Consider the following 13,688-nt stretch of genomic DNA (forward strand, 5'->3'; position numbering starts at 1 on the left):
AAGCCAACTGCAGGCCGGCCAGGCCCCACACTCTGCAGCTTCCTCACCCTTGCAGGCTCCTCACCCCTGCCAGGTCCGTGCCCCCCACAGCCTATGCAAGGCTCGGCAGGAGGGCCTTCTTCCTGCTCTTGGGCTCTGCAGTGGTGTCAGAGTGCAGGGCTCCCAACTGCCTTCTCTAGGCTGGGTCCCAGGCGTTTGCTCTCAGCTATTGGGGAGATCTCACCGGCTTCCAGTGTGGCTAAGGCAGAACGATGCAGGGGGATTTCTACTTAGCCTGTTCACATGACGCCTTCGGGTGCTCACGCTTTGCACTGGGACTTCGGGCCACTCTTACTCAATATTGCTGCTGTGCGTGTGCATTCACTCCAGGTTTTACTCCTAACGTCAGACCATCTTTAACATAATTAGCCCGCGCCTTCAGATTCTGGTCGTTGCAGCAGGCACAGGGTGGAGGGCTGCCCAGGGGGGGCCCTAGGGCTCCAGCGCGGCCAAGGAAGGCACCACGAGGCCAGTGAGTCCCAGCCCGTTTATTTGGTCTCCCGTGCACTCAGGCCTGCATCACGGGCCTCGACTTCTCAGCCTGCAGCTTCACTCCAGAGCCCGCGAAGCCTGTACCGCCCTGGGGAGGTGGGGACAAGGCCAAGTTGGGGGCAGGTCGGGCGCAGCGGGGTGGGAGAGTCCTAAACCGTATAAGGTAAGGCAGGACCCGGGTGGAAGATCGCGGGCGGGGCTGTGGAGGACGCTGGCCTCCCGGGAGGGGCGTGGCCCCGGGGAGGTGAGGGAGGAGGGGGCGGAGCCTCGGCGAGCGAGGCCACAGCTCACCCGTTGCAGCACAATGATGTCGCGGTCTGTCAGCTTCTCCCCATTCACGGGGTCTACCATGTCTTTCCGAATCAGCTTCTCCACGCACTCCAGGGTGACCACAGCCCCACTACGGTGAGCGTGAGGGTCGGGGGCACTGATCAGAGGCCCCGCCCCCAAGAAGGAGCGCCACACCCCCGAGCCCCGCCCCGCCCCCCCAGTCCCGGGATCCTCCCCCGGGGGACTCACGAGGGCCGCAGCACAGCGCAAGGCGTGGCGTTGCTCAGGCTGTCGCGGGTCACGGCGCACACGTAGCGCTCACTGCGTGTGATGAGCCCCACGCGGTCCACGGAGCTGTCGAGCGGCGTGAAGCGCACGGGGGTCAGGTCCGACATGCGCAGTGGCTTCCCGGACATAGGGCAGGTCACGATGCGCGACTGCGCAGGACAGAAGGGAGGCAGGGTCAGCGGGCAGGGCTGGGGCCAGGTGTAGTTAAGGACTGCGGGGGGTGGGGTGGGGGGTGTGCCAGCAGGGAAGGGACCCTGGGGTCTTCTGGCCCTCTGGGCCCAAGTGGGCACAGGGCGCTGGGAATGCTCACAGGCTTCTCCAGCTTGGTGGCCTTGGCCTCGGGGGTCAGCGACGGGATCCAGAAGCTGGGCAGCGCTTTGTCCTTGTCCTTGCTTGTGGGGCCTGCACTGGACCCAGGTCGGGCATCATCTGCCGGGGGGAAACGGGTTGAGCTGCCATACCTGGGGAGGCACCCGGCCCCGAAGGACCCCCACTCACTTGCAGATCTGCTCCCCCTCACCTGGGCTGTTCCCAGAGGCTGCCTTGGGCGTGAAGGGGTTGAGGGGCCGGCTTACGATGGCTGCCTCCTTCTCTAGGAAGCCCCGCACCTGGTCCTGGGCCGCAGCCCGCTGCAGCTCTTTCTGCTCCTCCCGCCGGGCCCCCCGCTGCTTCTCGTAGGCCTGTGGACAGCCAGAAAAAAGTGGACTGTGCATCTCCCTGTGGGTTGTGAGTCTGACGGTGGCTCTTCCCATTTCACAGGTGGATAAACTGAGGCCAACAAAGGGGACAATCCTGGTACTGTTCTGAGGCTGGTGACTCCCAGAGTGTGAACCTTTATTATGCTGTGATTAGAGCCAGGGTGTGGCTCTGCTGCCCTTACTTGTCCTTTCCCCTCCTGCAGGGCACAGAGGTCATCTCCCATTTAGCTGGTTTGGGACTCAGTGGCTTCTCTATTCCTGGGCAGCAGAGTAGTCAGCCGGAGACAGATGCCCAGACTTAAACCTTGCCTCTGTCACTGATGAGCTCTGTGGCTTCCAGTTAGCACTGTGACTTCTGGTCTGTTTCGTCTGTAAAACGGGCTAACAACCACGACCTACCTCGCAGGCTCACCGGGTTATGCAGGATGATTTTTGGAAACGCTTTTAAGTTAAAACCTTGCCTGGCACACAGCAAGCGCTCCATAAATGTACCTGTGGGCCATGTTCTATTATAGAGTGTAGGTACTACAGAACCCGTTCTTCCCTGGAGGTGAGTTCCAGGAGAGTGAGGAGCACTTAACATTCGCGCAGCCTGGGCTGAGCAGGTGGTGTGGATGTGCGCGTGCGCAGACGCAGGACGCGGGGCTGAGATCTGAGATTGGCCACCCCGGGTGGGGGAAGAGAGCACTGCAGGTGACTGCTGTTGTGGGGTAGGGGTATCTGGTGTGGTCACCGTGATGAGGGAGAACCCAGGCAGCCACTAGACCATGCCGGGGCTCACGGGTGCCGTGGAAGCCACTTGGTCAAGACAGATGGCTCAACAAGAATCAGCCCTTGGTGTTTCTGGAGGCATGGGAAACCTGGCCGGGAAAGGAGGGCGGCAGGGCAGCTGTGCCGCAAACATGGTGATAAACGGGGTCCTTCCTGTCCATGAAAATAGTTCACCCATGGGAAGTGGTCGTGGCTCCAAGTAATGGCCCTTTAAATTCTGATCTGTGCATATCTCCCGCTTGCCCTGCGCTGCCTGATTTTGCCCCATCAGCCCATTTTGGAGCCATTGAAATGAAGGCCCAGAGAGATGAGGTGACATCAATTCTCTCAACAAGCATTGGCGGAGAACCTAGGGCCAGGGGGCGGGCAAGAGATCTGTGGGGGAAGTGGGCACGTGTTGGCCTCAGACAGAATCACAATCCAACACGTGTCAAGAGAAGCTGTGGCAAGGGCAGACCCCGGGGGGCTCTGCACTAGCAGGTCAGAGGAGTCAACTCCTGGGCTGATACCTGCGGCAGAAGGATTTAAGCATAAGTGGGAGGGGGTCATGCACCGGGCAGCGGGAAGATCGAGGGAAGGCTCAGAGGGAAAAGGAACTCAGAAAGGAAGCCCAGGGTGGTTCTGCTTGTGAGCTCAGCATCAGATCCGCCTGCCCCTCCCCTGTCCCACCCCCATCCCTCCCCATCACCTTCATCTGCCTGGCGATCTCCTTCTTCTGGTGCAAAATGTACTCCAGGATTGCCTCCCGCTCATATAGGTAGCCATCCGGGCTGTGAGGACAGACAGGACAGGGTGGTAAGTGTCGGCTCCCTACCTTGGGCACCCATTAACACTTCTTAGAGGGAGGTCACTGGGTGCTCGTCGCGGCTCCCTAACCCTAAGATATTCATTTCCACATCCCGTGGAACACGTTAGGATCACGCCCGTGTCTTGGATGAGCACACTGAGGCTCTGAGAGGTGAAGGGGCTTGCCCAGGGTGCCCCGGCTATGCGGGTGGCCAGACCCCCACATGCGGCCCCCTCCATGCAGGTCCCCAGCTCACGTGACAACAGGGTCATGACAGGGCTGCAGAGAGAGGCAGCAGCAGTCAAAGTCCTTGACAGCATCCCGGCTCAGTCGAATGTTCTGGGTCCCGTAGCCCGAGGCCGCTGAGGACAGAGACAGAGGGATGGGGTGCCAGGAGATGTGGCCTTTGCCAAACTCCAAGAGAAAGGCACAGAGAAATCTTGGAGGCAGCAGCGGGTAGGGGGGAAGGGGGAGGAGGGGGGTGGGGTGGAACCTCTAAGAAACAGGCAGTCTGTGTGTCTCTGTGCTGGGGACAGGGGCACAACCCACAGGAAGGTGCTCATCCGGAGGGTAAGTGACAGACAGGCAGGCCCTGTCACTGAGGTAGCCAGGTAGAGAGGCTCACGGATGACTCCCCTCACCCCTCTGCCCCTCTGCTCCAACTCAAGGGCCTCTATCTCTCTGGGCCTCATTTCTGCCGCTGGAACACAGCCATGACAACGGCGATTCGATTCCTTCCTCAGTGGGTGGTCGGGAGTCTTAGGTGAGGTCACGTACAGAAGTGCCCATTACAGGGGTGGGGGGAAGGGAGTAGAGGATCACGCAGGCTGTTCCTCATAAGTCATGACCATCTGTGGAGAGCAGGGGCAGACATGCCCTGAAGGTACAACCAGAGAGGTAGAGCAGGGATGGTGACTTCAAGAGACATTTGTCCCCCTTCCAGACCCCGTACCTGTGTCCTTCTTCTTCTCGTGGTAGGTGTAGACGGCTCCTGCTGTGCAGTTCTTGCCATGCCGTGTCATCCTGAGGGACGGAGGGGACAGTTGCGAGGCTGTGGTGGAAGGAGAAGGGGGCCCTCATAGCTGATCTGCCCCTGCCCCCGCCAGATGGGAAAACTGGGCGTGGGTCAGGGGAGGACATTATTTATTTATTTATTTAAAACAAACTGCTGGAGGGGCCGCAGAACAAGATTTAATGGGCTGTTTCTTCTCTGATCTGCATTTTATTTAATTATTTTTAAAGATTTTATTTAATTATTTGATGGAGAGCGTGCGCACGAATGGGGGTAGGAGCAGAGGGAGAAGCGGGCTTCCTGCCTGCCGCAGGGTTCAATCCCAGCACCCTGAGATCATGTCCTGAGCTGAAAGCAGACATGTGACTGACTGAGCCAGTCAGGCGCCCCCAGGGGAGGACAGTGCTTACGAGGTATCTAAACACCTCAGAAAGGAAGTCTGGCATTTGACTTTGAAAAAGACCCACATTCCGCTTGAGGAAGCAGGCATTGGAGGGGGTGCGTGTGTGAGTTACTCCGAGGCAGTAGAAGATCTGAAATCCAAAAAAAGTTCTAGCTGCAGATGAGGCTGAGTGTGTCTCCTGACACACATGGGGGAAGCGAGGGGCCTCGGAGAAGCTCCGTTTCGGGGGTGAGGAGCGTGTGCGCGCTTTGTGGGTTCCCACAGGCTCACACAACTGAGTGCTGTCCTCTTTCTCCGGGGTGGGTGAGAGCATCTGAAAGCAGAGGTGAAATCCGCATTCTGCTTGAACTGTTGCCTAATGTTACCAACTGCACCGGAAAAAATCCACATCATTGAAATGACCCTCCTGGCGGGGCTGACTGCACACTGTGGCGGGGACCATGGACAGGGTCCGCCGCCCAGAACACAGGCTGGTGTTCGGAACGTTAGCAAAGAAAGCATAGGAGACTCTGCACTTGGGTGACATGCCTCAAAGACATCATCAGAGACATCTGTGTGGGAGCATGCCCACAGACGTCCACAGCAGTGTCATTTGCACCAGAGGGGACTCAAAGGCAAATGGACCTCCCTCCCTGGGAGAATGGGTGCTGATGGGCCCCGCCTGGAGACCACTCAGCTAGTGGGATGCAACCCGCTGGACGTGTGCGAGGCATCGTGGGTGGATGTTAGGGCAATACTGGGTATGAAAAGTAAGGGGGGAAAAGTAAGAAATGAAATAGGATCGCTACTAGTCTACACGTGCCCAAGGTGGTACTTTTTTTTTTTTTTAAGATTTTATTTATTCATTTGACACACACAGAGAGAATGAGAGAGAGCACAAGCGGGGGAAACTGCAGAAGGAGAGGGAGAAGCAGACTCCCTGAGCAGGGAGCCCAACGAGGGGCTCGATCCGAGGACGCTGGGATCATGACCTGAGCTGAAGGCAGATGTTAACTGACTGGGCCATCCAGGCGCCCCAAGGACAGTACATTTTAAAGAAGACCCTAGTCTTCTTTAAAATGTCCTCCAGGACCCCAAGGAGGGTACACACTGTGCAGACGGGGTAGGGACCGATCAGGGGCTTCAGGTTATAGGGATCAAGAATTGGGCAAGACGACCTTGAGTCCAGGGTTGGCCATTTCCTTTCCCTGAGCCTTCGCTTAATTTGGCAAAAAGTGGGGATAACCGCGGGATCTAGATGACAGGACCAGACTGCCGTGAGAACTGCGAGAGCTGCTCAGAACCCGGCACACAGCGGGTGTTGGGGAAATATTCTCTCCAGCTCTCTGACTGTAAGAAAGATCCAGAAGGCTGGTGTGGGGGTGGGGGTGGGGGCGTAACCGAGGGCTCCCAGAATGCAAAAAGCAGCTCTGTCTTTATGCCCCTCTTCTGGTTGCCTTCGGAAACTTGGCTTTCACATTCAGAACTTGAACCCCAAACCTCTCTTTGAGCCGTGGATCTCGCTCTCCCCCTACCGGCTGGCGTCAGCCCTCAGGACTAATTTCTGGTCTTCGGTATAGGGACAGAATAGACGCATTGACCTTAGGGATGCAGTCTGATGCATTCTGACAAATGTATCTGCCCTTGTGGCCACCACCCCAGCGGCAGTCACAGTGCTGCCTGCAGGAGTTAACCCTGGTGAAATACGCCAAATGTGACCCACAGACCCTCCTCCTCTGACCTTCCCTCTTCCCCCAAGCTTTTGAGCAAGTGTCCAGCACCTGCTGTCTCCCCTGGCTCACATGCCACCTGCTCCTCCCCGGGGCCCTCCGGTTTCCGTCCCAGCCCCCCACTCCCCCACTGCCACTCCCGAAGGTCGCGCTGACCTTCTCCTGGACAAATTCTCCGCTCTATTCTTAGTCATCAACTGCCTTGACCCTCTGCGGTATTTGGCACTGGGATGCTTGTCTTGTGGCCAAACAACTGGGGTTTCTACGCTCTTCGGCTTCATGGCCGGGGACACTTTCCCTCCAAGAGTGAGAGAAGCAGCTACGGAGGGAGCACCTCTTTTTTTTTTTTTTTTTTAATTGGCCAGGCAATGATAGCAACAGTCTCTGACTGTTGGTCCGGGGACCCTTGTGGGGGGTTCCCTAAGATGCTTTCAGGGCATCCACAAACTATATCCATAATAATACTAAAATGTGTTTGCCTTTGTGACTCTTATTCTCTCACAAGTGTACCATGGAGTTTTCTGGAGACTGTGTGACATGAGGATGTCACTGCTCTGACCACTAACTGAATATGTGCTTTCGTGTCCTTGGGTTTAAAATTTTTTTTAAAGATTTTATTTATTTATTTGACAGAGAGACAGAGAGAGGGAACACAAGCAGGGGGAGTGGGAGAAGGAGAAGCAGGCTTCTCATGGAGCAGGGAGCCTGATGCAGGGCTGGATCCCAGGACCCTGGGATCATGACCTGAGCTGAAGGCAGAGGCTTAACCCACTGAGCCACCCAGGCGCCCCCTAAAAGATTTTTATTTTTTATTTTTTAAGAATATTTTATTTATTTATTTGACAGACAGAGATCACAACTAGGCAGAGAGGCAGGCAGAGAGAGAGGAAGGGAAGCAGGCTCCCCGCTGAGCGGAGAGCCCGATGCGAGGCTTGATCCCAGGACCCCAGGACCAGGACCTGAGCCGAAGGCAGAGGCTTCAACCCACTGAACCACCCAGGTGCCCCTAAAAGATTTTTATTTTTAAGGACTCTCAATGTGGGGCTTAGACCCACAACCCTGAGATCAAGAGTCGCGTGCTCTAAAAAAAAAAAAAAAAGAGTCACACGCTCTACTGTCTGAACAAGCCAGGCACCCCATGAATATACTACTTTCAATGAATGAATTTTGTGTTACAGGAATTATAACTCAAAAACGAAAAATTTTTTAGCATCAGTTTTAATTTCTGATACAGCAAATATTGATAGGTAGAGCTCACAAAAACGGAAGTTCTCGGGAGTCCTCAATGACTTTTAAGACACTGAGACCAAAGAGTTTAAGAACCGCTGGCCAAAGGTTGAAGGGCTGCCAGGTGACAGGGCCAGGATTTCTCTGGAAGTTGAGCTCTCCACCCACTGCTCTGTACTGTCTCCTCATTAAGGCCAATTCCAAAATAGAAAATGGAACTACTGCCATCTGCTGTCACTGGTGTTTCAGAGAGGAACTATCCAAAACGACAGCCACTCATCAGCGTGCCCACTTTCCTGGGCAGAAGACAGGCTCCCGGGATCCCTCAGCTAGGAACTCATGGAGCCAGGATTTGAACGCAGGCAAGCAGGCTGTGGGGCCACCTTCTTGACCACGTGGCAGCTGTCAGTCCTCCCCGGAAGGGAGTATGGGCCAACCCGTTCCCCTTCTGTACGGAGGCTTCACACTCCAGAGTGCATTTTCATCTTTCAGGCCGTTTCAATGCAGACACGAAATTTTCACCAGAAACCCGTGACCTCCATTTAGGTTTTGGGATTTCCTGCTGCAAAGGTACATTCGTATATCCCCTTTGTTCCAAGCACACTTAAAAGCTTTCCAATAACTGAATCAAATGTTGGTGCTACAATTTAAATGAATGAAAATGAGGAGCCCCTGGGGGGCTCAGTTGGTTGGGCGGCTGCCTTTGGCTCTGGTCATGATTCCATGGATCCTGGGATGGATGCCCTGTCAGGCTTCCTGCTCAGCGGGGAGTCTGCTTCTCCCTATTCCTGCCCCACCCCCAGCCCTCAGATGAATAAATAAAATCTTAAAAAACCTAAACTGAAATTAAAGAACTAGAAAATCCAGTCCCTCAGTCAAACTAGCTACTGATCCAAGTGCTTTCCAGGCTCCTGCTCGAATAGCACCATGCTGAGATGGGATTTTAAAAAACCGTGGCCATAGTACCACTGACTCACTGATGATTCCGTAACATCTACTACCTATCTGGTGTTCAAATCACTGATTCTCTCCCAGCTATCTTTTTCTGCAGTTGGTCTGCTTGAATCCTGAGCCAGGGGTCCTTAACCTTTTTGGTGGGGCCGGTGATCCCTTCAAGAATGTAGAGAATGCTCCACACCCACTCCCGAAAATGGCATGTGTCTGGCCATTCCAGAGGTGTGGAGGCTTCTGTGTTAAAGGAAAACCAAGGGCGCCTGGGTGGCTCAGTGGGTTAAGCCTCTGCCTTCTTCGGCTTGGATCATGATCTCAGGGTCCTGGGATAGAGTCCCGCATCAGGTTCTCTGCTCAGCAGGGAGCCTGATTCTCCCTCTCTCTCTGCCTGCCCCTCTGCCTATTTGTGATCTCTGTCAGTGTCAAATAAAGAAAATCTTAAGAATAAATAAATAAATAAATAAATAAATAAATAAAGGAAAACCAAGAGGCTAATTACACTCAAGGAAATTGAAGACAGAAATAGGACACGATGTAAGCAGTACAGAGAGAGTTCCCTAAGTGCAAAAGTTAGCATATGAGACTCTCTATTAATAATGGCTAATGTTTAGGGGTCCCTGGGGGGGGCTCAGTCGGTTAAGCATCTGCCTTGGGCTTGGGTCTTGATCCCAGGGTCCTGGAATCAAGCCCCACACTGGACCCCCCTGCTCAGCAAGGAGCCTGCTTCTCCCTCTCCCCCCTGCTTGTGCTCTGTCTCTCTCTCTAACAAATAACATCTTTTTAAAAAATAATGGCTGATGTTTAAAAAAGCAAACAAGGCTGATGTTTATTTAAGAGGTTCAGTGAACCTGGCCCTGTTCTAAGCATTTTACGCGTATTAACTTCACCGAATCCCACAACCACACAAATGGCTGCTGAAAACAAGGACAAGGCTCAGAGAAGGTGCTCAACTGCACCTGATGTTTGACCCAGGCATCTGAGTCTGTGGCCTTGACCATCAGCCTGAGGCACTGGGCCTGACTCTCAGTGTGGAGCGGGACAGCTAGCTTATGCCTCGTTGCTCCCCTGGAAATTCTGTCCCCTTTTTCCTCCTAGACTCCATTGAGCAGCCCAGTCCTGTGGGAAGCTTGTCTCTCCAGGCTGAACTAGGTGATCCCTGTGCTCTGATAATACCCGGAGTTACCTCCAATAGAGCGGCTATCTCTTGGTATTTCTCCCTCCAGACTAGGAGCCCCTGGAAAGGATGGGCCTGGAAAGGACTCTCATCTGGGACCCAGCACTGCCTGGCACCTGGGAGGGCTCTCACAGATTGTGATAGGATCCGTTAGCTGCTGCCGACTCTTGATCTCAGGGTGTGGGTTTGGACCCTGTTTGGGGCTCTGTGCTGGGCATGAAGCCTACTTTAAAAAAAAAAAAAAAAAAAGAGGGGCGACTGGGTGGCTCAGTTGGTTAAGTGTCTGCCTTTGGCTCAGGTCATGATCCCAGGATCCCTTGCTCAGTGGGGAGCCTGCTTCTCCCTCCTCCTCTGCCGTTCCCCCTGCTTGTGCTTGCTTTCTCTCCCTGTCTGTCTGTCAAATAAATAAATAAAATCTTTTAAAAATTATTTATTTATTTGAGAGAGAGAGAGAGCAGAAGGAGGAGGAGGAGTGGAGGGAGAGGGAGAAGCAGACTCCCTGCACAGCAGGGAGCCGGATGCAGGCTGGGCTCTATCCCAGGAATCTGGGATCATGGCCTGAGCCAAAGGCAGACACTCAACTGACTGACTGAGCCACCCAGGCGTCTCTAGAAAGAAAATCTTTAAAAATAAATAAATAAGGGACATCTGGGTGGCTCAGTCAGTAAGCGGCTGCCTTCGGCTCAGGACATGATCCCAGCATCCTGGGATCGAGCCCCGCATCGGGGTCCTTGCTCAGGGCGGGGTGGGGGGGCAGGGGGGGTGCTGGTAGGGAGCCTGCTTCTCCCTCTGCCTGCCTCTCTGCCTGCTTGTGCTCTTGCTGTCTCACTCTCTCTCTGAAAAATAAATAAATAAAATATTAAAATAAAATAAAATAAAAACAAATACGTAAGTAAATAAAATAAAACTCGGTAAAGGATTAGAATAAACATTTTCTCCAAGGAAGACAGACAAATGGCCAATAAGCACATGAAAAAAACATTCCACCTCATTACTTATTAAGGGAACACAACAGAAAAACCATGAGATACCAGTTCATGCCCAGTAGCAGAATTTCAAACAAAATGTCAGAGAACCACAAGTATAGAGAAACTAGAACCCTCATGCACCAGCAGTGGGAATGGAAGCTGGGGCAGCCACTTTGGAAAAGTCTGGAGGTTCCTCAAAAGCTTAAACATAGAGTTACCGTTTCATGCAGAATTTCCATTTCCAAGGGAAATGAAAACATGTCCACCCCAAAACTTGAACACAGACGTTTATAGTATTCAGAAGAGCCAAAAAGTGGAAACAACGCAGGTGTCCATCAACCGATGAATGAATGAACTACGGTATACCTTAGACTAAGGAATAGTATTCAGCCATAAAAAGAAAGTATAGATAGATACATGCTACAGAATTAACCTTGAATTTAACCTTGAACCTGCATTAACCTTGAAAACATGATGCTGAATGAAGTAAAAAAAAAAAAAAAAAGAAAGAAAGAAGTAAAATAAAAGAAAAAAAAAAAGAAAAAATCAATTTATGTAACCTGTCCAGATTGGGTATATCCACAGCGAGAGGAAATAGAGTAGGAGATATTAGTGCTGGGTGGAGGGGAGAGTGGGGGGTATGACAGATCATGGGTATCGGGTTTCTTTTTGGAGTGATGAAAATGTTCTACAACTGACTATGGTGATGGCTGCACAGCTCTCTGTATATACTAAAGACCACTGAGGGTCACCTGGCTGGCTTAGTCAGTAGAGCATGGCAACTCTTGATGCCTGCATCATGAGTTCAAACCCTACCTCAGATGCGGAATTTACTTAAAAAGCAAATGACCAACCAAACAAAAACCACCAAAAAAACCCCAAACAAAACACCACCCCACTGAATTGTATACTTTTTTTTAAAACTTTTTTTTAAAGATTTTATTTTAAAGTAATCGCTACACCCAGGGTGGGGCTAGAACTTACAGTCTCGAGATCAGGAGTTGCAATCTCCTCCAACTGAGCCAGCCAGGCACCCCTGAATTGTAGACTTTAAATGGGTGAACTATATAAATAAATCTGATTTTTGTTTAAAAAAAAAAAAAAAAAGGTAAGTCAGCAGAATTTGGTTTTGCCCTGTTGACCCCTGGCATGGAGATCATAAGTAAAATGAGATTACAAGGAAAAAGACAAATTCATATCCAGAAGGTGTGATCAAGAGAGTAAGGGATCCAGTTTCTTTTATAAATCAATTATGCCAATAAGAAAAAAGGGTGGGATGGAGGGGGCTGTTCTAAATTAAGAGGAATTTGAGAAACATAACAGCAATAACTTGACTAGATTCTGATTCAAACAAATGAAACTTTTTAAAAAGGCATTTTTGGCCCACAAGATTTGATTATCAACCAAGTAATAGGTAATATTCTAGAATCTTTGCTTTTGGAAAGTGTGATGATGGTATCGCGGTCATGTCAATGTCCCCTGTTTTTACACATGCATCCTTAAAGTTTAAGGGATGATATGTCACGATGGGTAGGATTTGATTTACATATTTAATTAAAACAGTACGTTAAGCCAATATGGCAAAAAGATTACTAATCGGTAAATCCGGGTGGTACGGATACTTATATCATTCCTTCACTTTTATGTAAGTTTGAAGAGTTTCTTTTTTTTTAATTTTATTTAACAGAAAGGGGGGGGGGGCGCACAAGCAGGTGCAGTGGCAGGCAGAGGGAGAGGGAGACGCAGACTCCTCGCTAAGTGGAGAGCACTACCCGGAGCTCCATCCCAGGACCCTGAGATCACGACCTGAGCCGAAGACAGAGGCTTAAACGACTGATCCACTCAGGCGCCCCAAGTGTGAACATTTTCATAACAGAACGTTAAAGTAAAACGCTTTGAGGTCCAAGTTCACACCGACTCAACAGCACCGTCGGGATGAGAGCCCAGGTCGGCCGGACCCCAGAACTCCAGGGACGAAAAGGTTAAACCCTACACCAAGTAAGAGAAGGCAGGGACTGTCCAAAAGGTGCAAAGGCGGCGGCCCGCGGGGGCACAATCTTCTCGCTCTCCCTGTCACAGTCTGGGAAACTGAGGCAGGTACGGGATCCGTCTTCCTCAACTTCCATCTCCTTAGGAACCCCCCCTCCCATACAACCAAGAGTCCCAGTCTCCCCTTCCCCTGGGACCCCCGGCCCACCGCCGTCTACCGTGGAATACCAACTCTCAGCGGAACTGGCGGATGGAGGCTCAGCTACCTCCAGAGGTTCCTGGGAGATGTAGTTCAGCTTCAAACTTGGGAGGCCTGGAGGGCTCTATTCATGATTGACAGGGAGTGGTAATTCGAAATCCTATCGCTGTCGCCCTCAGGACCCCAGAAGTCCAGCCCGCGGGAAGGCGATCGCAGCAACACTATCCCACCACCGCCTGGAACTCACCTTACAAACGACTCCTCGTTCCTTCGTTGCTTCTTCAACTGTGCCCCTACACCGGAAAGGAGGGCTGTTTTCCCCGCTCCGCTTCGCCCACTTCCTCCCGGAAAAAAAAAAAAAGACCGGAAGTACAGATGCCCCGAGTTACCTCGTCTGACTTGGTAAATCCTCCGTTCTTCTTTCCCTCCCTCCGGAAACGGGAGTAGCAACCTGAAGGTTCCGGTTAGTGCAACTGGAGTGAATATGGGGCGCGTTTAGTATACAGTAGGCATTTCCCCAGGCGGGCGGTTATCCTGCTTAGACCCAGGCTTTGCGTCTCTCCAAGTCCGAATTTAAGGATTAACCACTTTGTCCAGAGATTGGGAAATTAATTCCCCCAAGTGTATCAAACACTTGTGACATGTTGAGAGACAACTGAGAAGGGACAATTCTTCTGTTCCCAGTTTATAAGGAGAGCAGTTGAGAAATCA

The 13,688-nt window shown here is 52.2% G+C and overlaps 1 protein-coding gene across 3 annotated transcripts; it reads right to left on the reverse strand.

The window, feature by feature from the left end:
- Window positions 1-507: 507 nt before the first annotated feature.
- Window positions 508-13,628, reverse strand: NOSIP (nitric oxide synthase interacting protein). Of its 3 annotated transcripts, none has more exons than XM_032325500.1 (9): window positions 13,367-13,628; window positions 4,298-4,368; window positions 3,602-3,707; window positions 3,247-3,328; window positions 1,610-1,769; window positions 1,400-1,518; window positions 1,051-1,238; window positions 823-931; window positions 508-619 (listed from the first exon to the last, which is right to left on the reverse strand). In XM_032325500.1, exons 2-9 carry the CDS (start codon window positions 4,365-4,367, stop codon window positions 548-550), a joined length of 906 nt encoding a protein of 301 aa, XP_032181391.1. In that variant the 5' UTR covers window position 4,368; window positions 13,367-13,628; the 3' UTR covers window positions 508-547. The 3 variants fall into 3 exon arrangements, with proteins under 3 accessions (XP_032181391.1, XP_032181389.1, XP_032181390.1); XM_032325498.1 differs by lacking the exon at window positions 13,367-13,628 and adding an exon at window positions 13,225-13,327; XM_032325499.1 differs by lacking the exon at window positions 13,367-13,628 and adding an exon at window positions 13,225-13,323 and having other exon boundaries at window positions 4,298-4,396.
- Window positions 13,629-13,688: the final 60 nt, after the last annotated feature.

The sequence above is a fragment of the Mustela erminea genome, chromosome 19, assembly GCF_009829155.1.
Source record: "Mustela erminea isolate mMusErm1 chromosome 19, mMusErm1.Pri, whole genome shotgun sequence".
Lineage (NCBI taxonomy): Eukaryota > Metazoa > Chordata > Mammalia > Carnivora > Mustelidae > Mustela > Mustela erminea.

Coding starts and splice junctions, on each gene's coding strand:
- NOSIP (XM_032325500.1), bottom strand. CDS start 4,367: ATGACACGGCATGGCAAGAACTGCACAGCAGGAGCCGTCTACACCTAC. Junction 3,329..3,601: donor TGTCATGACCCTGTTGTCAC/GTGAGCTGGGGA, acceptor CTGTCCTCACAG/CCCGGATGGCTACCTATATG. Junction 620..822: donor ACATCATTGTGCTGCAACGG/GTGAGCTGTGGC, acceptor CCACCTCCCCAG/GGCGGTACAGGCTTCGCGGG.